Here is a 21,402-nt window from a genome sequence, read left to right on the forward strand (position 1 = left end):
TCTTCAAGTTTTTCATCGAAAACTCAACGAAAATCCCAAAAAATACGTCCGTAAAACTTCTTTCCACGTGGCACCACGTTTCCGAAAATTCCTCATTTTCTTGTCCTTTTCGATTTCTCATTATTTTTCGCTCGTTCGTTCCTGTCACTCGTAACTGGCTATCATGTGCGTCGTTAAATAACTAATTTCTTATACTTTTTCTTTTTCAGCACTATGTCGGATCCATTCGACAGAATCATGGGGGACATGAGCAGTGGTCAGGCGTCCCGCAGTACCAGCTCCTCTCGTATTCCGAAGAGAGATCATCGTCACTCGCCGGAAAAAGATGCGCCGTCTTCGAAAAGAAGCAGTAAGTTTTCAAAATCTGAATGCAGTTAATCGCAATTATCATTTACAGATCCTGGATTCACTACACCATCTTCAACTACCAGGATCGGTCGTGATTCCTTTGCTGTCATGGACACTTTGGATGTTCAAATGAACATGTTCGTTTTGAACCTTTCAAAAATGCCACAAAAGATCCAGCGCATCCATGTCGACACTTTGATGCTCTGCAGTAACGGCAAAGAAATCAATTTGAATCTCGGAGTGGTAGCTGTTGGCGGAGAGTGGGTTTTAATGCGAGTTTTCCACCATTTATTCATCAATTTCAGTGTCAATTCGCACAATCGTCGTCTCGCTCAACACCATATCATGAGAAAGTTCCATGAGAAAAAACGTCACCTCTTCAGCAACCAGTCGTATCACGTGATGGCATATGACAGTGCAGCAGCACTATATGTTCCAGCTGGCGTGTACACTGGATCAGATGAAGAAGAAGCTTCGTTCTCCAAAGAAGATTTTTCCTCTGAAGACTGGGCGCTCGTATCCAAAGTCAGCCGCAGAAAGGACGACAAGTTTCTCGTCAGACTGAAACCAGCAGGATTTGTTGAGACGCAAGGAGTCGATGCATTGGAAGCATCAAACCGTATGGAGTTGACAAGATGCGTGGAGATTGTCACTTCCCAGAAGTTGAACAACAACGAGTTCTACCAATTCGGAAATGCCACGTTCCCACTTCGCGATTCACCCAATTCTGAGCCGGATGGAACATCTGAAATCCGTTCAGGATTTGCTAAGGTCGCTCGTTTGGTGGAAGGCCGAAAGGGTACCAACGAGATGTTGATGACAATTGACACCAAGCTCTCACCGTTCTACAAAAACACTTCGGTTCTGAAGTTTGTCATTAACAAGTATGCAGAGTTTAGAGGAGTAGGTGGCGGTGGATATGGAGGAGGCGGTCGTGGAGGATACGGTGGAGGCGGAAGAGGAGGTTATGGTGGTGGCCGAAACGACTCGAGAGACTCCCGTGGAAGCTACGGAGGTAGAAGCGATTCAAGAGATTCTCGTGGAGGATATGGAAGAAGTGAATCCCGTGATAGCTATGGAGGTCGCGATGAAAGCAGAGGAAGGCGCGATTCGTATGACTCCCGTCGAAGTGGTGGCGATTCGAGTGGACCTGATTACAACGCTCAGGAAGTTGCTGAAGTAGAGAAAGCGGTTAGAGATAACAAGAATCTCGTAAAGACTTTCGAGCAGGCTCTTAAAGGTCTTTTCGTAGAGGCTACCCACTTGAGTGGTAGTTCGAAAATTATCCGTGTCGCAGGAGTTTCAGAAGCTTCTGCCGAAAGGTAAGATTGTGCGAATAATTGTCATGTAAATGTTTGTTTCTAGCTCGTATTTCACCCAAAAGGACGACAAAGGAGAAATCAGTGTGGCGGAGTACTTCTACAAGGAGCACAACATCAAACTCAAATTTCCTCATATGCCAATGATTATCATGAAACGCTTCAAACACGAGTGTTTCTTCCCGATGGAAGTTCTTCGCATCTTGCCAGGACAGCGCATCAAAGTTCACAAGATGTCTGCAACTGTTCAGTCGGCTATGACTGGACGCAATGCTTCGATGCCACAACAACATGTGGACATTGTACAAAAGATTCTCTCCCATTCATTGAAGCTCGAGAAAAACTTGTATATGGACGCCTTCGGAATCGAGTTGGAATCCACAAAGCCAGTTCAGTTGAAGGCCAAGCTTCTGCCACCAGCCCAAATCAAGTTCAAGAACGCAGTCTACATGCCAGATATGGGTCGTCCAGCTTTCCGCAATCCTGGAAGTTTCATCGAACCTGCTCATATTCACAGAGTCGCTATTGTCTCTTTCGATAGAGCCATCGATATGAGACAAGCAGAGTAAGTTATTTTTTCATCCATTCTAAATTATTATTTTTTTTCCAGAGACTTCTGCGATAGACTGTACGATTACTGCCGTGACAACGGTATCAAAGTGGACAAAGATTCTAAAGATTGGTCCATTCGTGAAATGAACTCTGGAGATAACGTTGCCATCAAGGAAGCCATGGAGGACTGGATGAAGAAAGGTGTCAGCATTTTTGTTGGAATCGCCAGAGATAAGAAACCAGATGTCCATGATGTATTGAAATACTACGAGGAATCTGTCGGTATGCAGACCATTCAACTCTGTAAGCAGACTGTGGACAAGATGATGAATCCGCAAGGAGGACGTCAGACGATCGAGAACGTCATGAGAAAGTTTAATCTCAAGTGTGGCGGAACTAACTTCCATGTCGAAGTTCCAAACTCCATTCGTGGAAAGTGTGTTTGTGCCAATACGGAGACTATGAACAAGAAGTTGCTCGAACAAGTTCAGTTTATCGGATTCGAAATTTCACACGGAGCCGCTCGCACTCTCTACGACCGTTCTCGTAACCAAATGGACGGAGAACCATCAATCGTCGGTGTCTCCTACTCGTTGACCAACTCGACACAACTCGGAGGTTTCAGCTACATGCAGACCCAAAGAGAATACAAACTGCAAAAGCTCGATGAAGTATTCCCAAATTGTGTCCGTGCTTACAAGGAACACGCAAAGAAGCTCCCTTCGAGAATCGTCATTTATCGTGTCGGTGCTGGCGAAGGCGACTTCAAGAGAATCAAAGAAGAAATTGAGGAGATTCGCTCAACTTTCGCCAAAATCGATCATGGATACAGCCCACAACTCGTTGTTCTCGTCGCTCAGAGAGCTTCCCATGCTCGTGTGTTCCCATCAAGAATCCAAGGACATAAGGCTTTCGAACAAAATGTTCCGTCCGGAACTTGTATTGACAATGTTGTCACTTCCTTCGGATACGAGGAGTTCATCTTGAGTTCCCAAACTCCATTGATCGTGAGTCTTATATATCATTTGTCTTCTTTTATAGTTTTCAATTTCCAGGGAACTGTTCGCCCATGCAAATACACAATTCTTGCCAATGATCCAAACTGGAGCAAGAACGAGTTGATTCACCTCACTTACTTCCGTGCTTTCGGACATCAAGTCTCGTACCAACCACCATCGGTACCAGATGTTCTTTACGCAGCTGAGAATCTGGCAAAGAGAGGAAAGAACAACTACAAAGTTCATCAGTAAGTCATGTTCTCTTTTCACTCGATCCTTACTTTAAATTTTCAGACGCTATGTAAGCTTACAAGCCATCGAAAGACGCGTCATCGCTGAACATCCGGATTTCGTCAACGAGGAGATGCGTGAGCAATTGGCTTCAGCCATCGTCGACGAGATGTCTGTGGCTATGAACGGAATGACTATTGCCAAGAGAAACTTCTGGGCATAAACCATTCTAATAGTTTTAACTTGTTTCTTCTCCCACAACAATCAATCAACCCCTTCCCCGTTTTATCAATATTATCCAAGAATCTCACATCTACCCCTGTTTCACTTCAAACACTCGATATAACAATTCTTGTGTGATCTCAAAACGTTTTATCCCCGTATCATACAATGCACTCTCTAGCACTTTAAATGTACTTTTGTAAAGCTCCCCCTAGAGTAGTGTTTGTAGCAATTTGATCTTTTTCCCCTCATTTTCAATTTTTCCAATCCTTTTTATGACTTCCCCTCATTCATGCTTTTTAAACACACGTATCCTGTAAACAGCTATAAGTTTTTATTTGTACCCCGAAGTGATAGCACTTTGGTAATAATAATAATAGCGAGTAGTTTGTCATATAAAGTTTTAAAATTCAGCCCAATGTCTTTCCCCTATAATTTCAACATTTCAGAACCATAAGCATGACAATAGAAACTATTTATTAGAGATCATTAAGAGCAAACGAAGGCAACAATTCACCCGCCAATCATTTTCAACCCGATGTCAAGCATGGAAACAATATTATTCACTGGAAGAGGGACACTTTCTTCGTTGTTCATTTTCTCATTCAGCGCATCAATTCGTTTCTCAATATCATTCAATTCCGGAGTATTCAGGTGAGTTATGAGATGTTTCAGTCCTTCCAGATAGTGTTTCACTCCGTTATTCTTCGAAGTCTCTTTTCTATTCGTCTCATTTCTCATTTCTTCAATCAACTTTCGATTGGAAGTCGTCACAGTTTCACTGATCATTTCTTGAAGGGATTTCATGAATGAATCATCCGACGACGTCACTCGTCTCCTCTTCTTATTCCCATTTTGAGAAGATGTCGATGTTCGTTTTAATGTCGTCAACGAGACGAACATTTCAGATGAAATCGAAGGAGAAGAGGATATCGAAAAGGGCGGTTTCCACGAGAATTCCTCGAGACATCCATTCGAATCGAATACCAATTCCCATGACTTGTTCAGTCTGAAATTATAGATATTCTCGTTTGAAGTTTTCGTGGCGAGACCCGCCCCACTCACTCTTGCACAAAGTCACCGTTTAGAACAATATTGAACTTTTTTGCGATTTGTAGTTTTGTGTTGACATCGAAACTGGTGAAGTGGAGATTTGGAGCCAAGATGTTACGGAATCTGAAATTGAAAAAGATTTTTTTTTCAAATTTTTGAGAAAAATCGAAAAAAAAGTAAAATGAAAACCGAAAAAAGTACGAACCTATAATAGAGACTCTTCTCCGCATGTTCATATCCCAACATCTCTTTCATTTTAGTGAAAATCTCAAATGGACCATAATTTAAATAGTTTTCCGCAATAAAACTCCACATTTTGAGATCGTCTTCCGGTGCGAACATCATTTTTGATTTTCTGAATTTCCAAATTTAAACTTTTAAAATTTAAAAAGATTCCTACTTTTTCTGTGTTTGTTGTCCGAATTGCAATGTATCCCAGCTAGCCATTTTAAGAGAATATACAATGTCTATTGGACCACTACTAGATGCCCCCGCTAACTGGTATGCAATCGCGCCCCAAGGGACAAAGAATAGCGCGAGGTTTGAGTGAGAATTGAATCCGGGGTTGAAAGAATCTCGAGATTATGATTTATTCGGGCTTTACAAATTAATTCAGAAGTAAATAAGAAAAATCAATTTCATGGAAAATGTGAATTTAAATTGGATGATGATGACGTGGAGGCTTCTGCTGGATTCTGTGTAAAATCGAAATCTTCCACTTCCATTTTTACAGACGGTTGGTACCATTCTTCAGGTTCTTCTTCTTTCACATTAATTCCTTTTTCTATGGCTTGTTCTTCTCTGAAATTGAAAATTTTGTAAATTCCATTTAAATTTGTTTTTCTTATTTACCGTTTTGGTATCATTTCCAGATCATTCGGAGCTATTAACGACGGCGTGTCTTCTCTGAAAAATAAAGGATTTTTTCGATCGAAAACGGTGAAAACTTGGATAAAAATGGGAAATTTTGAGATTTTTGGATGGAAAATCGGTGAAAATAGCTTTTTTCGACTGAAATATTTTTAGTATTTTTCACACAATTATAGAAAAAAACAGGAATATTCAGGCAAAAATGATAATATTTGCTTGATTTTTGAAATTTGGACAAGAAAAAAGTGATTTTTTGGGGGAAAAATAGCAAAAATTAAGAATTACCGTTTTGGTATCATTTCCAGCGCTTCCATAGTGGTTGAAGGAGTGTCTTCTCTGAAAAAATACATTCAAAATGGTCATTTTCATACTTGTCAAGGCCCGGCTCCTAAAATCTTTTCCAATTTTTTCGAAATTTTTTCAATTTTTCATCGAAAATGACAACATGATTTATCAGAATTTCTTCTAATTCTTAAAGATTGCCGAAAATTTGACTTTTTCGCGAAAAAATTCAAAAAAAATTGAAAAAATTGTTTGAATTTGTACCCGGATCTTGACAAGTATGTTGAAAATAAATTTCTGCCTCCGAACATTCGGATATCTGGATGCACAGACAGACACTTTTAAACCAAAAACAAGACATCTGGAAAAAACGGACACACAAAATATGGTTTTTTAAAGAAAAATGAACAAAAAATTATGTTTTTCATATCAAAAAGTTGCGAAAATTGCATTTTTTTTGCCTTTCGACAAAATTAATGTATTTATTACCGTTTTGGTATCATTTCCAGACCTTCCATAGTGGTTGACGGGGTGTCTTCTCTGAAAAAATGCATTTGAATAGTGAATTTTCAGTTTTTTCCCAACCTTTTCGTTATTAATTCTTCTTCAAAATCTTCAGTATCTTGAATATTATCATCCACTTTTTCGCCACTCTCATCCGATGCCTTCCACTTATCCGGCATCAGCATCTCCACCATTTTCTGTGCCTTTTTGAGCGCCTTCTCCTGTGTCTCGTAGTCTCTTCTCAACTCATTATTATTCTTCTTAAACTTCTCAATGAATCCTTCCAGTCTTTTCCTCAATGTCTGCTCTTCACTATGTTTCCGTTTCCACGTTTCAATTGTTTTCATCTCTCGTAAATGCACACCCATCGGAATGAACACGTCACCGCCACGCATCAATACTTTATTCAAATGTTTGTCCATCGCCTCCTCGTAACGAGTTCTCCAAACTGCCAGCAACTCGGGAAATCGATTATTCAACTCTTCTTGTTGTCTTTTATCTGATTTCAGCTCTTCATTTTCAGATTTTAATGCTTTAATTTCAGTTTTTAGAGCTGCCACTTCAGATGACAGCTCTTTTACTCTGTTTGCACTCGGACAATCTCCACATCCATTGTGACGGGCGGCCTTTACTCGTTTTGTTATTGGAGGCATTTTTCTGGAATAAATTATAGAATGAGAGGGAAAATCTATGAAAAAATAGTCGCAGTTGAATTTTGAGACGCGAGCGAGAAATATGAGAAATATCAATGGGGCACGTTTGCATTGTGACATCGGCGTCGAGGCGGCAGGGCGCCAGAGATGAGAGAAAAGGAGAAAATGAAAAAAAAGCTTTATTATTTAAATACACAGATCCTCCTCTTTAACAACAATTTCAGCTATTAAAGTTTCAGGTTTCTTCTCTTCGTGTGATTCATCTGTATTTGATTCATCCGGTGGCGTTATTCGAGCAGCCATATTCATCAAAATCGAATTGAAAGTTGAGCTCTGAGCCTCTTCTGGAGTGTTCACCGGGTCTCGTATCATTCGTACAGGTCTAGCATGAGTTGTCGGGTGTGATTGGGAACTGGAAATACTTTTTTAATTTGAAAAGTTAAACAATTTAATTACCTCCTAATTTTCTCCTGATTCCTATAATAAGCCAGGGCCATCTTCGTCTCCTGATGTGCTCTCCTCTCAACAGCCAACGCATTTTCCATCGATTTCAGATCTTGTTTCGTAGTCGCTCTTTCGTTTTTCGCCAGATGCAGCTGTAATTTCTTCTCAGCATTGATACATCGTTCCCTCCAATGTCGAAGATCGACTGGATCAGCGAATCGGAGAGTTTCATTCTTTCGTTTCAACTGATCACGCTGGCTTCTCAACTCTTGAGTCATTAATCGAAGTTCTGCATTTTCTCGGATAACGCAGTCAAGTTGGAATTGCATTGCTTTCATTTTATCTTCTTGCTCCCTCTTCGTTTTCTCTTTTTTCAAAGCTAATGCTTCTCTCGATTTCTTCAGATTTTGGATTGAACTCATTTTTGCTTTACTGCATCGTGGCATTCTTTTTGAAGAGATCTGGAAACTAATTTAAAAATTTAAGAAAGCAGTGGAAACGGGTTGAAACTGTTAACCGATTTTTGAATGAATTTCAACAAAATACGGTCTCCCACACAGCGAAAAAGAACTGCAAGAACCGTCCCATCATTCAGAATTGTAGAAAATGAAATTCTCTAGCTTCCGAACCAAAGAAACGTGAATTTTGGGCAGAAATTTACTTTTTTGATACAGAAAACCGATTTTCAGAAAAATGTGAAGAACTTTTCTGGCAGAAAACTGTTTCAAACGAAAATTGCACATAAGTAATGTACTTGAGGATCCTTTGAAACTGTAAGAAATTTTCAGAAATATATATATTGGCTGAAATTGCTAAAAATCTCATTTTTCTGAAAATCGGTTTTTCTGAGTCAATTTCTTACCAAAATTCACGTTTCTTTGGTTCGTAAGCTAGAGAATTTCATTTCACACAATTCTGATGTCATCTGAAAACCTGAAAATACTGCATTTTCAGTGCGAAAAAACATTGGATTCACGTTTCTTGCATTTCTTTTTCGCTGTATTGGAGACAGTGCAAAACTAGAATATCGAGAATCGATTCGAGCTGAAAAATGAAAACGAAAAGTATATAAATCGGCTAGAACACCATATGAAAACAACGCGAAAAATTAATGAAAATCAACAATTTATTTCAAAGTAATTGCAAGAGAATTTATGTATATTACAAGTTGATAGTAGATGGAGAGAGTGGAGGTGGCAGCAGTTTCGGCTTTCTCGGCTTCCTTGGTTTCTTGACTCTCGGTGGTATTGGCATTCTGGAATAATCGATTTATAAGGGAAAATAACGGAAAATCGATCAATTCTAAAAGCTATTAGGTCGACACAGTTCTCACAACTGCGCTCCACCGAAATCCTCTTGAAAAATGTTTCTTTTTCTCTGAGTCTCTCAATTTCACACACAATTTTCTTTTGTTTCGGTAGAGCGAGGTTGTAATCATTCTTATATATAAAACGCATGTGGGGTTTGTCCATCTGTCCCAATGTCCGCAAATTTTGAGAAATGAGAAAGAAAGGCGGCCGGGCCCAAAATCGAACTTGCGCTCTTTGCGCAGAGACCGCCGCCTTGGACCACTCGGCCACGCGGACACATTTCTGAGAAGGTGAACAAGTAAATGAGGAGAGGCCAGCCGGATGAAGCGCCGAAGGCGCGGCAGCCAGGCTGGTGTGCTAATAACTTACGTGCAAAGCGATCTAACATAGGCCAAATCCAACTGAAGCTCAGTGATCTCCTTATCTCGTTTATCCATTTCCCTCTTGATTCCATTCAATTCCACCTTCAAATTTATATTCTCTCCTTTACATGTTCGACAGAAATTCTCCAAATGCGCGTATCGTTCTTTCCACGAAATATTGTCAACAGTCTCATCGAATCTCTCTTGAAACTCTTGTGCCTGTCGATACATTCGTCGTTCCAAAGACTTCCTTTCAGCTTGAGATCTCTCAAATCTCTCCTTCCATACGAGTATTTCTTCCGAATGTTTTCGTCGGAGTTCCTGCTCATCGAAAACTCGTTGTTGCTGTCGTTCCGCGGCAGCTTCTAGCTGTCGTTTCCTTGGATTATACGGAGGGAGTGGACCTTTGGGTGCCGTTTCTAATGGAGCCGCTGTCGCTGGCGCCGGCGCTCTCTCCACAACTCCGCGCGTCTTTACCGGAACTCTCACCATATACGGACGAGGATCTCTTGGAGGTAATGACACCGCCGGATCTTTTGGCGCCGAGCTCGGCGTTGTCGAATTCATCGGTCCTTTTTCTTTTTCTAGCTCTTTGTTCATTAAACGCTTCTCTCTCGCTAGTTTCAAGTTTTGCATATTGCTTGCTTTACTTATACGCTTTGGAACTTTCGTATACTTCCTCATCAATCGATTGGTGGTTAACCTTCTGAATAAAAATAACTTTTTGGTAAAGAAATTGGGAGAAAAGGCCTCTTTAAAAGGGATATCAAACGGAGAGAACCATTATTAAAGAGAAAGAAAAGAAAAACAGCTTAAAAAATCTGATTTTATTCAAAAATATGCAAATAAATCTAACAAAATTATTAAAGAAGCAGTTCGGGCCGTAGATTGTAGAGAAACCTGGAAAAAACATAAAATTGGAAGGAAACCGATCAATGGACACCCAGTTTCTGTTGCAATGTCTGCGTCTCTTCGCCACTAAGCGCGGGAGAGGATAGAGGGGCAAAATTGCAGCGAAAACTGTGTTTTTTTTTTTTGGAATTTATCGAGGTGTTTCCAGAAAACAAAATCTTTTCATAAAGTTTTCAATAAAAAGGACAACAATGGGCGGAGAGTTCGTAACGCAAGCACCGCACGGTTCATGATGAAGACTCCGCCCACAGTTTTCCAGACAGACCTGGAATAGAATTGAAATACACAAAGAAGAGAAGAAATATAGTGAGTACGATGAGGTGAGAAGTTGAGGCATTTGAAAGAAGAATCACTCCGTTGTATCGAACTGAAAGTACAAAAAATTATATTTTTTCAAAAGAATTTCAAACAAAATACCACTGGAACCTCCAATCCTTCAATCATCCGCATCAGAATCTCATTCGGTGTCAATCTTCTCTCCGGAACAATCGGAACATCGTGTTCACTGTGATCCGCCCGTGTCATTCTCAGTTCATGCAACTGAAGGCGTGTCCTATTATGTGCCACTTTCTCCGAATTCATCTGTTCTCTCAACCACATAATATGGCTCTTCAACTGCTCCGCATCTTTCTCTGGAATCATCAGCTGCTTTTTGTTCCGTGCAATAATTTTCTCCTGTTCCAGCGCTCGTTTCTCATTACTCGCCAATTCGAATCGCTGTTTCCACACCTCTTTCTCACGGAAAAATCTCAAATTTGACTCTTTCGCCGCATCATTTTCCTCCTTTCTCTTTTGACAGAGTTTCACTTGATAGTGGTGTTGATCTCTCCAGAATTCCACGCTTCTCTTCAGTTTCTCGTTCTCAATCTTCAAATCGTTATTGTCCATTGCCACTTTATCAAACGATTTCTTGTATAAATCACGATCCCTTTTGAGGTTCGATATGTGCTCCTGTCTGCAGTAATATATTTTTTTTTATAAATTTGAAAAAACTACTTTAGAAATCTCACCCATCTTCCAGCGAATTCCCATTTTTCCGAAGTTCCGCTCGTTTTTTCCTCATTTTTTCCAAGTTTTCGCGTCTCACTCGTTTAACTTTGCTCACTCTCATTTCGCTGGAAGTGCTGGGAAAAGTTTGAATTTTGAATTAAAAAATATATTTTTTAACAAAACTTTTCGAGTTTGATGTGCAGGTCGTGGAAGATACTGTAGGGAAACGTGGCGCGCGAATTTTGATAAGAAAAAAAAACAAACAAAAGGTTTATTATTCATTTGAAAGATTTGAAAGAAGGAATTAAAGACATGAATTATGGAAACCAGTGAGAAACTATAAATAATTACGGCTTTACGAATAGAGTTTCAAGGATTTCTTTCAGAGATCTCGAGACATTATTGGAATCTGGAGCAGGAGCACTCGCCGCAGAACTTTGAGGCTGCTCAGGTTCTGCAGGCTTCTCTTCCGTGTCCTCTTCTTCCTTCACTTCTTCCTCTTGTTTTTCCTGTTCCTCAGCTTGCTCATCAACCTCCGCCATTTCGGTATCGTTGTTAGAAGAAGTGTACGAGGCATTCGAACAATCCTCTTCTTTCACCGACTCATCTGATTCCTCCCCTTCGTCCTCCTCATTCTCTACATTATCCATGTTCTTCAGCTTATTCTCCTTCGCCTTCTTCTTCGAAAACCAATCCCGAATCTTCTTTCGATCGATCTGCGTCTTTTCCGCCAGTTCTCCATAGGGAACTTTGAATTTCTGTCCGTTCATTGCAGCCATTCCAGCAGCAATATAGTATTGAGAGAACATTTGCAAGTCTTCCGCTGAGAAGATGTTTGGGCGCCCGAGACCCTTGCTCAATCGCTCCAATTTCATTTTCTCTCTTCTCTTCTTATCCTTCTCGGCGCTTCTTCCATCTCGCTTTCGTCGCTGGTTACAGAACCAATTGTTCACCTGAAAACTTTATAAAGTTCCAATTCTCTCCTTGTATTTCGTAATTCTGATACCTGCTTCACCGTCAATTTCGCTTCCATTGCGAGCGCTCTTGTCGCCTCCGTTGACATTTTGTTCCCATAGTCGAATTCTCCATTGAATGCGTCTTCCAACATCTTTCTCTGCTCATCCGAGAATTCGTATTGTTGACGTGGCGCTGCTGGAACAAATTTTCCAGCTTTCTCGTCCTTTTTGCGGAGACGGGAGAGCGTGTCTCGCACCTGAAACAGCAAAAAATATTTTATTCGGGGGCGCCTCAGACGCGTTTTCTTTACATTTTTATGAGAAGTGTTCGCTAGAGTTGCCAACTCTTCAATATGAACATCGTGATAGAAATTTCCTTCCGAATAGTACGTTTCGATGACTTTACTCGGCTCAGTGACAGTTTTCCACTGAAAAATCGAATTTCAGCTTAATTTTCTTTTATCTTTCACTCACCAATTCAGGTTTGACAGGCTCCGACACAGATGGATTTTCGGTAGCCTCCGCCATTTTCGAAGCTTCTGAAAACAAAACTATAAGCGTGAAGAAGGCGAAACGAAGCTTTGGAGAAAGGTGACAAAAATCGATGAACGCGCCGCGGACACGCCAGCGAGCGAGAGAATTGGGGGAGGTCTCGTTTTCTCTGCACTCTCTTCTCTCTCGTCGTCGCTGTGTTGCGGTGGAGATGGAGAAGAAAAGGGAGAGAAGAAGCGAATTTATGTTTGATATTAATGTACGGAGAGAGAGAATAAAGTGAAAAAGAAAGAAAAAGAAGAAAAATAAGCTTCTTCTCTTTCTTTTCAATTAAAAATGAGTTAAAAAGACACAAAAACTGCTCAGAGATTAAGCCACGCCCATTATCCTGATTTCCTAAAGAAATGTAAATATGGCCAGACTCATTTTAAAAGGTCTATTTATTAGTACGACACACGTCTTACAACCGCGCTCTACCGAAACCGAAGAAAATTTTGAGCGAAATTGAGAGACTCACAAAAGAAGTTGTCCAGTTGAACTTTTTCTATAAATCGAACATATATTAGCTCGGCACAGTTCTCACAACCGAAATGCCCTTTAAAAATGTCTCCTTTTCTCTGAGTCTCTCAATTTCACACACAATTTTCTTTGGTTTCGGTAGCGCGCGGTTGTAAGAGGCCCGCCGCACTAATGGTCCAGGTGAGCATTTGGCTGATTGTTCTTGTAGTTTTGGAATCAGCAGGGTTGAAAGTACCTATGGTTCAATTTATAGAAAAAGTTCAACTTGACTCGTCATGAACTTCCCTTGTCAGAGAAAAAGAGACATTTTTCAAGGCCGTTTCGGTGGAGCGCTTCTCACGAAGCTAATAAATCCCCTAAGTTTAAAAGAGAGCGTGTTTGCCAGAATTTCATAGCAAATTCGCAGGAAATGAAGCCAAAAATGAATCAAATTTATTCCAATAAAAATCAGAACATGGAAGTGTATTTACTGGCACATGCCACATCATCAATTTCAGCACAAACACAGACATCCGACCAGGCATTCGATGTGGACTGCTCCGAACAGTTAACCAGTGAGCAGTCGGGTCCTTGGAATCCAGAAGGACATGAACAGGAGCCACTGGATGGAATTGGGGTTCCACCGTTATTGCAGACTGGCAAAGTGGAAGTTCCGAATGGGAAGAATCTTGTATACAGTGTTCCAGTTGGTCCTTGAATTGTAACCTTTGCAATATTCAATCCATTCATGTACTTCTGATCAGAGAACACACTATAGGCGGTCCAATCGAATGCACAGTTGTTCCTTTGGGCATTTCTGAATTCAATAGTTTACGTAATTACTAAATTTTAAAAAATCTTAATGATCTCTACCTTGTGATTCCATTATCTCCTTGATTCGCCACCACAGTATAAGTAGATGGAACGTTGATCGTGAGCATTGTTCTAGAATTTGATGTAGATGTAGACACAGCATCCGAGGCATCTTGTGAAAGAGTTGAGATAATTTGGGATTTTGGAGACAAGACATCATTGAGTAGGTAAGCAGCCACATAGAAAGGACCTTGATCAGACACACCGTTCAGCTGAATTTAAATACATAAACCTTCCTGTTGTAGTTACACTCACAGTCTGTTCTCCAGAGAGCTTGCAAGTTCCGGATGTATTATCACCATTCGAACATTTACCCGGTGGGAAGTTTTCTGAGTATTTTGATTGGCTGAGAAAATAATTTGAAAGATTACTCACGATTCAAAAATTCTTGACCAATTTTCCATGTGAGCAAGTATGATAATGATTCTGTTTTATACGAAAAACCTCCCAACTGAGTTGAAGAATACCAAGCGATTGAGGAAGATGAATTTAAGAGAGTGGGAATAAACTGAAACATAGTGTAAGAGTTTCATTTTCATGTTCTCCCACTACAGTGCGCGTTATAAGGATAGGAGACCTCGTAAATCTTTACGTTCTGAAAAATCCTAAATAGTTTTCAAAAATTGGTGAGTGCAGTCCGATTGAGTTGCTTAATCGAACTGCATTCACCGGTTTTTAATAACTGTTCAGGATTTTTCAGAACCTAAAGATATATGGGCGTGTCCTATCTTTTTGACGCGCTCTGTATGATTCATTCACCTGTTTGTCGATGAACTCATCTGCAGTATTAGTGATATACGACTGAATCAAGAATCCACCTGTAGACATTGCAGCTTGAGCAATAGCAACGTCATTACTCAATGGGACAATAGAAGTTTCAGTAACTGCATACACGAACATTTGTTGTTGGTATGGTTGTGAAGCCAAAATGAAATCGTCAAGAGTCACATTAATCATATTCGACGCCTCCGAGAAATACACTATGATTCCTTTAACATTTCTACCAATTCCCTTCACGGACTCTTTGTAGATTGTTGTCAGATCATGAGCTCCATCTGTCGGACTTGCATTGCATGCTATATTGGTTGCGAACATCTTTCTGAATTGAACCAAGTCACTTCCAGAGTACACCATATCAACTGAAACGTTTCAACAATAGAATTTAGAAAAAATAAATCGAATGTACATGTTCCATCAGCACATATTGTCAACAGCTGGTATTTCCAAACTGATGGAAATGGTGCAGTTTCACTCAAACCGAACAAAATTTGAGCGTCTTCCTGAACAATGGGACCATTAACATTCTCCAATCCAACAACTACTGTATAAGTGTGATAGTAGTTGTCAGTAGCCAATGGGTCATTGTTCTTGTTATTACACGTAAAAACTTCACAAGAGTCACCGGAGACATTAACTTCACATTCACACCTAAACTTAGATGTATTCTCATTGTATCGAAGATATCCATGATTCGAGCAATCATAGACACTTCCAGTTGGTCCTCTCTTAAACGGAGCTGATCCAGAACATTGATTGTTTCCATTCGCATCCTTGTTCTGGCAATCGTCAGTGGGTCCATCACCTGGACGACATTGGAATGATTGAGTGATTGAGAAGGTGTCAGACACGAATTGAGCATCATACTTGCTCTCGGCTCCCTGAATACACGTGGCTGTGGTTGGTTGAGAAGAGCAGAAGAATGGAATGAATTGGTAGAATGTGGATGACGTGTCGTTCCAATTGAATTTCTGATCAGAGTCATATTTTGCACTGACATCTCCATTGCAATCAGTGATCAGAAGTCTAGCCTGGAAAGACGAAAAGATGCGCATTTTTCATCGATACAACAAACCGATTTGTCAGAAGAACATTTATTTTCCAATTTCAATTTTAAAGCTGCTCCAAAGTTCTCATTGATTGGGGAGATGTTTGGTAGCACTCCAGATTCGTCATACTGGATGTAGGTAGCTTCACGATAAGTGTCTCTGGAAGTTGATTTTTTCAGAATCTTAAAAGCGTCAGCTTTCTAACAAGGGAAGTCTTTGGGGACGTGCCAAACAAGTTTGGTCATAGGCACTTTCGACTACGTGGATTCCATTTTTGCAGTCAGAACCGGTTAAATTTCTCTGCGAGCCGAGTTATGAGCTCTCAAACTTTTTATATGTTTAAGCTTTTTTCACACGGAATTCCAAGTCGACAAGTAGTATACGCAAGATCTTCTCATTTTTGCAACGTACGAGAACCGAAAACCGCTGGGGGAACACAAACGGAACCGTGTGGTGGCGAATACGCGGCAGATTTGGAATTCGATGTGAAAAAGCTTGAACATATGAAAAGTTTGACAGCTCATATCTCGGATTGCAGAGGCATTTAACCGGTTCTTACTGTAGAAATGGACTCCCCGTAGTCGAAAGTACATATGACCAGATTTATAGATTGTTTGAATGGCGCGTTTCCAAAGGCTTCCCTTGTAAGAACTATTCATTCATAACACTTTTTCAATCAGCCATCTGTACCCAGTGTGTTAGAACTCACCCCTCAGCCCACATTCGAATTAACAAATCGTTCTGATCGACTCCCGGAAGATACTGCAAGAACAGATCCCTGTCGATACCAGCAGCCAGTGAAACAGTATAAGTGTAGTAGTTTGAGTTGGCCTGTAATAATTAAATAATCCAGCATTACACCATATTTTCATGAAAACTTACAAATTCAATGTCCAATGACAAGAAATCAATGGACTTTGTTTCAGTACCAGGTCCATTTGGTTTGATTCCTAAAAACAGTCGATTTGGTCGCTGCGGTTGGTGCGCTGAAATTTAAAATATCTAGAACCTTTGTTTTTCTAAATGTATTCATACAATCCACTGCTGACAGCGAAACTGTAATTGTAACGTTGATGTTCTGGGCACCAGACGGTGACTTTGGAATTCGAACAGTTCCCAAATTGGTGTTGGCAGCTCTCGCAACTCCAATATTTCTAGTGAATATCAAGTTCTGAGTGTAAGAAGTTTGCATGAATTTGGCAACAATCTTATTGAAATCCGAGTTCACATCTCTTCCGACTGTGTCATTAGCTACAACATAGTGTCCATTGGTTTGTGCGGCAATTCGATTGAATACTGCACCAGATCTTCCTGTTAGATTCTCCACGAGACTGTTCAATGTAATAATTGGGAAGACCTGAATGAATTTGTTAAAAAAATAGAAAACGAGGAAATGTATATACCCTAATATTCAGATTGGTCAATTGGTCGTATTCTTTATCAGACAAATCAGAATCGGAAGTCTTTGGCAAACGGTTCACCAATATAATGATCGTGGAACCTTCCAAACGGTGAGGAGACGTGTCCGTTAAGAATTTCTAAAAAACAAAAGTTGAGTGATCCATTTGAAAGTTCTGAAGCTCACCCTTATAGCATCCAAAGCATCAGATCCCGCGATGGGACTTGCAGCCTTGGTGGCATTTGGTTGATCGCCATTGAGATTTGTAGTGAAGCTCCTAAATAAGCACATAGAAGCTCCGCCCACACTGTTACAAAACTTACAATGTAAGATTAGTGTATTTGATATCTTGTGGTGTTGCCATGTCAATCAACTTGTTCGCCAGAATTTGTTTGTTCGGGAAGTAATTGGTAACCATGTTTCCAATAGTGTGTTCAACAAGTCCATATGTGTTCGGATCGAAATCGGAGGCATATGCAAACAAGAATGTGGCATAGTTTTTGTCGTAGGTACATTGCGCTGAAATTTTGATTTGTGTGAGAAACAGAAACCCCATAAAAATACCTGAAGTCACGGTAGAAGATGGAGAGCCCGATGAGTCAGAGGAAGTACTTGGTACAGTTACGGTGGAAGTTTTTATATCGGTTGGTGTAGATGAAGCAAGAGTAGAGGCTCCTGGACTGATAGGGCTAGATTGGGGCGGGACACAAGCAACACGGACGGAGCGTTGAACAGTAGTAGTGTCCACAGAGATGTTGAGATAGAGGGAATAGGTTTGGGAGGCGTCGCAGGTTATGGTTTTCTGAAAAGATTCTATTTGGTAGCTTTGATTTATAATTTATGAACTTTAAAAGTTAAAACTCACACTTGAAATCCATTCAAATGCAGCCGGGTCACGCTTTGTCGGAACATTAGTCCAAGAAGAATCGAATGAGGCGGAGATAGAATTCAAGGTAGATGCACCAGAACTCGATTCGACATGAATAGCTGGATAGAATGGAACTCCCTCGACAATCGCATACCGGGAGGCATCAATCGATGGATCTTCAACGTAGGTGATGTAGATGGCCAAGTCTAATGGACCTGTTGTCGTGTTGGCATTCGTAAAGACAATAGCTGTACAAGGTCCAGGATTAGATGTGATTGTGAAATTTGAACACATTGGATCTGGGCTTTGGAAGATTGCCAGATTTTTATCAGAGGAGCGAAGAGGCGGACGGAGAAGACAATTACGGAAGGAGTCGATGTCCGGGCTAGCGTTTACTGAAATAGGGAATTGAATAACAAGTTATCAAAAACTCAATAGATATAATCTTACATCCCAAAAACACAAAGTTGTACGGTCCATTGACTTGTGGGTCGATGACAACCGGTACCGATTGAGCTGTTGAACAATCTTTGAATGATTGAATTGAGACGTATTGTGGCTTGTAGTGGGTTAGCAGTACTTGGGAGACCAACTGCAAAAAGGGTTATTCATTGACACCTGGTGGGCGACAAGTATGGAGTTTAGTGCGGGGAGTAACGGATTAGTGCGTTCGATGGGGAAGGAAGGCAAGGTGAAGTTGTAGGCAGCTGGTTGTCAGATCAAAGTATCAAACTTCTTTAAAACTGTTTCTAAAGCTTCTGCACCCTGGCTCAAAACAATATTTTCACTTGAGAAAAAAATACCTCAATCTTATGATGAACTACAGTTCCGGTCAAAAAGATATGGAATGTGGCAGTTGAAACTTTGCAACTTTGAGAGTGTGTCATGGTAATACTGATTGTCACACCTAGTAGATGTTTAATTAATTATACAGAACAAAGGTAGAGCTTCTTTTTTGTAGTTGACAATTTTTTGTACGGGCACTCCCTAGAGAGTTATGGTCATTTTAAGACGACAGCTCAAAAAGCACTTTATTTTGCACTGAAATTGGTGGAGAAATCACTTTGTCGATATATAACTTGTTAGGAAATGTCCGCACAAAAAAGTTGTCAACTACAAAAATAAAGATCTACCTTTGATCTATTCGACCCTTACAAATTTTACTTGGTGTGGCAGGCAGAATAACCATGACAGACTCTCAAAGTTGGCCATTTCCACTGAAAACGGCAAAAGTCCATTACTTTTTGACCATCTTCTAACAAAGTTGGTAGCCCTAATTCTCTTCCTTAGTTTTTCTTGTACTACTTTATCATCTGGTGTTACTGCGATAGATCTATTGTATATATATATTGGAACATTTGAAAATTTGAAAATTTGTTTATATATGTATTGTTATCAGCTCATACACAACTTGTAACATTATCCTCTTTCTTTTAATATCTGTCTTTATATATCTGCTGACCCCCTCCTCCCTCTTTTCTGAGCAAGACAGTCCACCCGACACAAGTCAAAAACATAAACAATTAGCCAGTGCGAGAAGTCTCTCTTTTCCTATTGCGGAACAATAAATCACCCCCATACCATCACGTTGTCTTCTTCTCTCACCTTTCTATTACACATTTTCAAGTAATAGATTTATGACTTATTATATTGCTCAAAACGCATTCTTCCCCTCACTCACATCAGTGGTTGATTGGTCAGGAGTTTCCGATTGCAATTGAACAAAGAGTCCTCCGGTAACATCTACAAAAGTCTTGAAATCCTGTACTTGGGCATCGTTGCATCTGTTGAATGTGTTGTCAATAGTCCAAAGAACATTGATACGAATTCCAAATGCTACTGCAATCTCTCTCGCCTGGTACTGCATATCACTCTCTGGTGGATGTTGTGTCAGAATTGTGATCACTGTGTCTTTGAGATTTGCATCCCGGATCATCTTCACAAGATTTTTGTAAATAGGCACAGTGTAACACCAGTAAAGACCAGTGTCGGTGGGATCGGAAAGTAAAAACGGTGAAACTTTTTGGAAACTATCTGCAAGGAACTATACTCATTAAAAGTTACAACAAAGTTGCTGTTTACAAGTGGAATTGTCTGGCAAGTCACTGCGGTCTAGTCCCGGTTTTCCGGTTGTTTCCACCAAGTTGTACTTGTCATACCCACTTGGAAAAGCAGCAAAATGATTGGAAACACTCTGAAAATAAAATAAATCTCCGTTATCAACTCTTCCGTGGAGCATACCTTTCTAATATTTTCATAAGTTTGCACACCCCAATACTGTGTATACAAATTAACATTCATAATGTTGAATGAAGTACCACCCGCTTTGAAATGACTGTCTGGAGGCATCGACGTTTTCACTGGAATCATTTATTTAAGACCTGAAAGAATCACCTCATGACCTACCAGCTTCACAATGAATTCCCAAGTACCCAGATGGACAGATACATGTTTTGTTGGCTTCGTCCAGATATCCTCCGTTCAAACATTGTCGGGTGGCACAGTCGGGAGGGTCAGAGAAAAATGAGGGACAGCTACCTGAGAACTGTGCGGTAACCAGAGAAAGAGCCCCGATGAGCAGGGCTATTCTTAGGTTCATTTCTGAAATAATTGATTCGTTAGGTCTACTAAAAATCATGTGGAGAGGTATAGCTGAGAATTCTAGATACTTATGTATCAAAATTGGCAAATGTACAGAAAATGTGAATGAAACAGAATGGATAGAAATTCTCTAAAATAAGAAAGAAATGTACAAAACTCGTCAAAAATGAGGGTGTGCCTGTGCAAGTGATAACCGAGTACCTCGCTCTTTCTCTCTCTTATCAGTAAAATGATGGCATTATTTGTTTAATCATTTACTTGTTTGGAATGTTTGTTTCCAGAGATTTACAGTTTCCAGGGGGATACTGTACCTTGCAAAAAATTTATGAACTTTTGGTGAAATACGACAAGAGGATATCACATCGGCAGGGGTTAAAACTTTGAAAGACATGAAGCCCATATCTAGAACTTCATGGTTTGAAGTTTGCTGAAGCTGGTTTGAAAGTTTGCTGAAACTTTGGTGGGAGATCAAGAACGCCTCCAATAGAGCTCCCACAAAATATTGGAATCCGCCCGACACTCTGCTCTGAATTATGGGCTCTCAAACTTTGGCAAAAATGAAGTTATATTTTTAATCTATACGATCCATTAAAATTTTACTTGGTGGGACAATCAGAATTACCATGACACATTCTCAAAATTGGGCAATTTCAACTGAAAACGGTCATGTCCATATCTTTTCGACCAGTTCTGTAAATCTAAATTTCATCACTCTCTCTTCTAACAAAGTTGGTAACCTCTAATCCACTTTCTTAGTTTTCTGTGATAATACAGTATCTGGTGTGAACTATATCAGATCTATTGTATATACATTCGAACATTTGAAAATTTGTTTATAT

The 21,402-nt window shown here is 40.1% G+C and overlaps 7 protein-coding genes across 7 annotated transcripts; 1 reads left to right on the forward strand and 6 right to left on the reverse strand.

Moving 5' to 3' along the window:
- Positions 1-213: 213 nt before the first annotated feature.
- GCK72_012027 (uncharacterized protein) lies at positions 214-3,671 on the forward strand (the record flags this gene model as incomplete). The annotated part of the gene is made up of 7 exons (XM_053728801.1): positions 214-349; positions 398-608; positions 654-1,670; positions 1,714-2,232; positions 2,278-3,226; positions 3,275-3,465; positions 3,512-3,671. 7 exons carry the CDS (start codon positions 214-216, stop codon positions 3,669-3,671), a joined length of 3,183 nt encoding a protein of 1,060 aa, XP_053583573.1.
- A 512-nt stretch (positions 3,672-4,183) lies between these two features.
- Positions 4,184-5,068, reverse strand: GCK72_012028 (uncharacterized protein; the record flags this gene model as incomplete). Its single annotated transcript, XM_003103469.2, has 3 exons — positions 4,184-4,679; positions 4,736-4,846; positions 4,929-5,068. The coding sequence occupies 3 exons, from the start codon at positions 5,066-5,068 to the stop codon at positions 4,184-4,186; spliced, it is 747 nt and encodes a 248-aa protein (XP_003103517.2).
- Positions 5,069-5,361: 293 nt separating this feature from the next.
- GCK72_012029 (uncharacterized protein) lies at positions 5,362-7,032 on the reverse strand (the record flags this gene model as incomplete). The annotated part of the gene is made up of 5 exons (XM_003103530.2): positions 5,362-5,524; positions 5,576-5,629; positions 5,879-5,929; positions 6,365-6,415; positions 6,461-7,032. 5 exons carry the CDS (start codon positions 7,030-7,032, stop codon positions 5,362-5,364), a joined length of 891 nt encoding a protein of 296 aa, XP_003103578.2.
- A 186-nt stretch (positions 7,033-7,218) lies between these two features.
- Positions 7,219-7,922, reverse strand: GCK72_012030 (uncharacterized protein; the record flags this gene model as incomplete). Its single annotated transcript, XM_003103491.2, has 2 exons — positions 7,219-7,444; positions 7,489-7,922. The coding sequence occupies 2 exons, from the start codon at positions 7,920-7,922 to the stop codon at positions 7,219-7,221; spliced, it is 660 nt and encodes a 219-aa protein (XP_003103539.2).
- Positions 7,923-8,637: 715 nt separating this feature from the next.
- GCK72_012031 (uncharacterized protein) lies at positions 8,638-11,171 on the reverse strand (the record flags this gene model as incomplete). The annotated part of the gene is made up of 5 exons (XM_053728802.1): positions 8,638-8,731; positions 9,156-9,854; positions 10,414-10,427; positions 10,478-11,015; positions 11,071-11,171. 5 exons carry the CDS (start codon positions 11,169-11,171, stop codon positions 8,638-8,640), a joined length of 1,446 nt encoding a protein of 481 aa, XP_053583574.1.
- A 226-nt stretch (positions 11,172-11,397) lies between these two features.
- GCK72_012032 (uncharacterized protein) lies at positions 11,398-12,534 on the reverse strand (the record flags this gene model as incomplete). Its single annotated transcript, XM_003103422.2, has 4 exons — positions 11,398-12,003; positions 12,057-12,263; positions 12,318-12,434; positions 12,481-12,534. 4 exons carry the CDS (start codon positions 12,532-12,534, stop codon positions 11,398-11,400), a joined length of 984 nt encoding a protein of 327 aa, XP_003103470.2.
- A 930-nt stretch (positions 12,535-13,464) lies between these two features.
- GCK72_012033 (uncharacterized protein) lies at positions 13,465-20,561 on the reverse strand (the record flags this gene model as incomplete). The annotated part of the gene is made up of 20 exons (XM_053728803.1): positions 13,465-13,813; positions 13,870-14,081; positions 14,125-14,198; positions 14,245-14,377; positions 14,629-15,008; positions 15,056-15,677; positions 15,722-15,854; positions 16,405-16,526; positions 16,578-16,681; positions 16,731-17,052; positions 17,099-17,233; positions 17,281-17,371; positions 17,418-17,613; positions 17,659-17,896; positions 17,960-18,357; positions 18,413-18,554; positions 19,644-19,996; positions 20,045-20,156; positions 20,204-20,322; positions 20,369-20,561. The coding sequence occupies 20 exons, from the start codon at positions 20,559-20,561 to the stop codon at positions 13,465-13,467; spliced, it is 4,428 nt and encodes a 1,475-aa protein (XP_053583575.1).
- Positions 20,562-21,402: the final 841 nt, after the last annotated feature.

This window comes from Caenorhabditis remanei, chromosome IV (assembly GCF_010183535.1).
Source record: "Caenorhabditis remanei strain PX506 chromosome IV, whole genome shotgun sequence".
In the NCBI taxonomy this organism is placed as follows: Eukaryota; Metazoa; Nematoda; class Chromadorea; order Rhabditida; family Rhabditidae; genus Caenorhabditis; species Caenorhabditis remanei.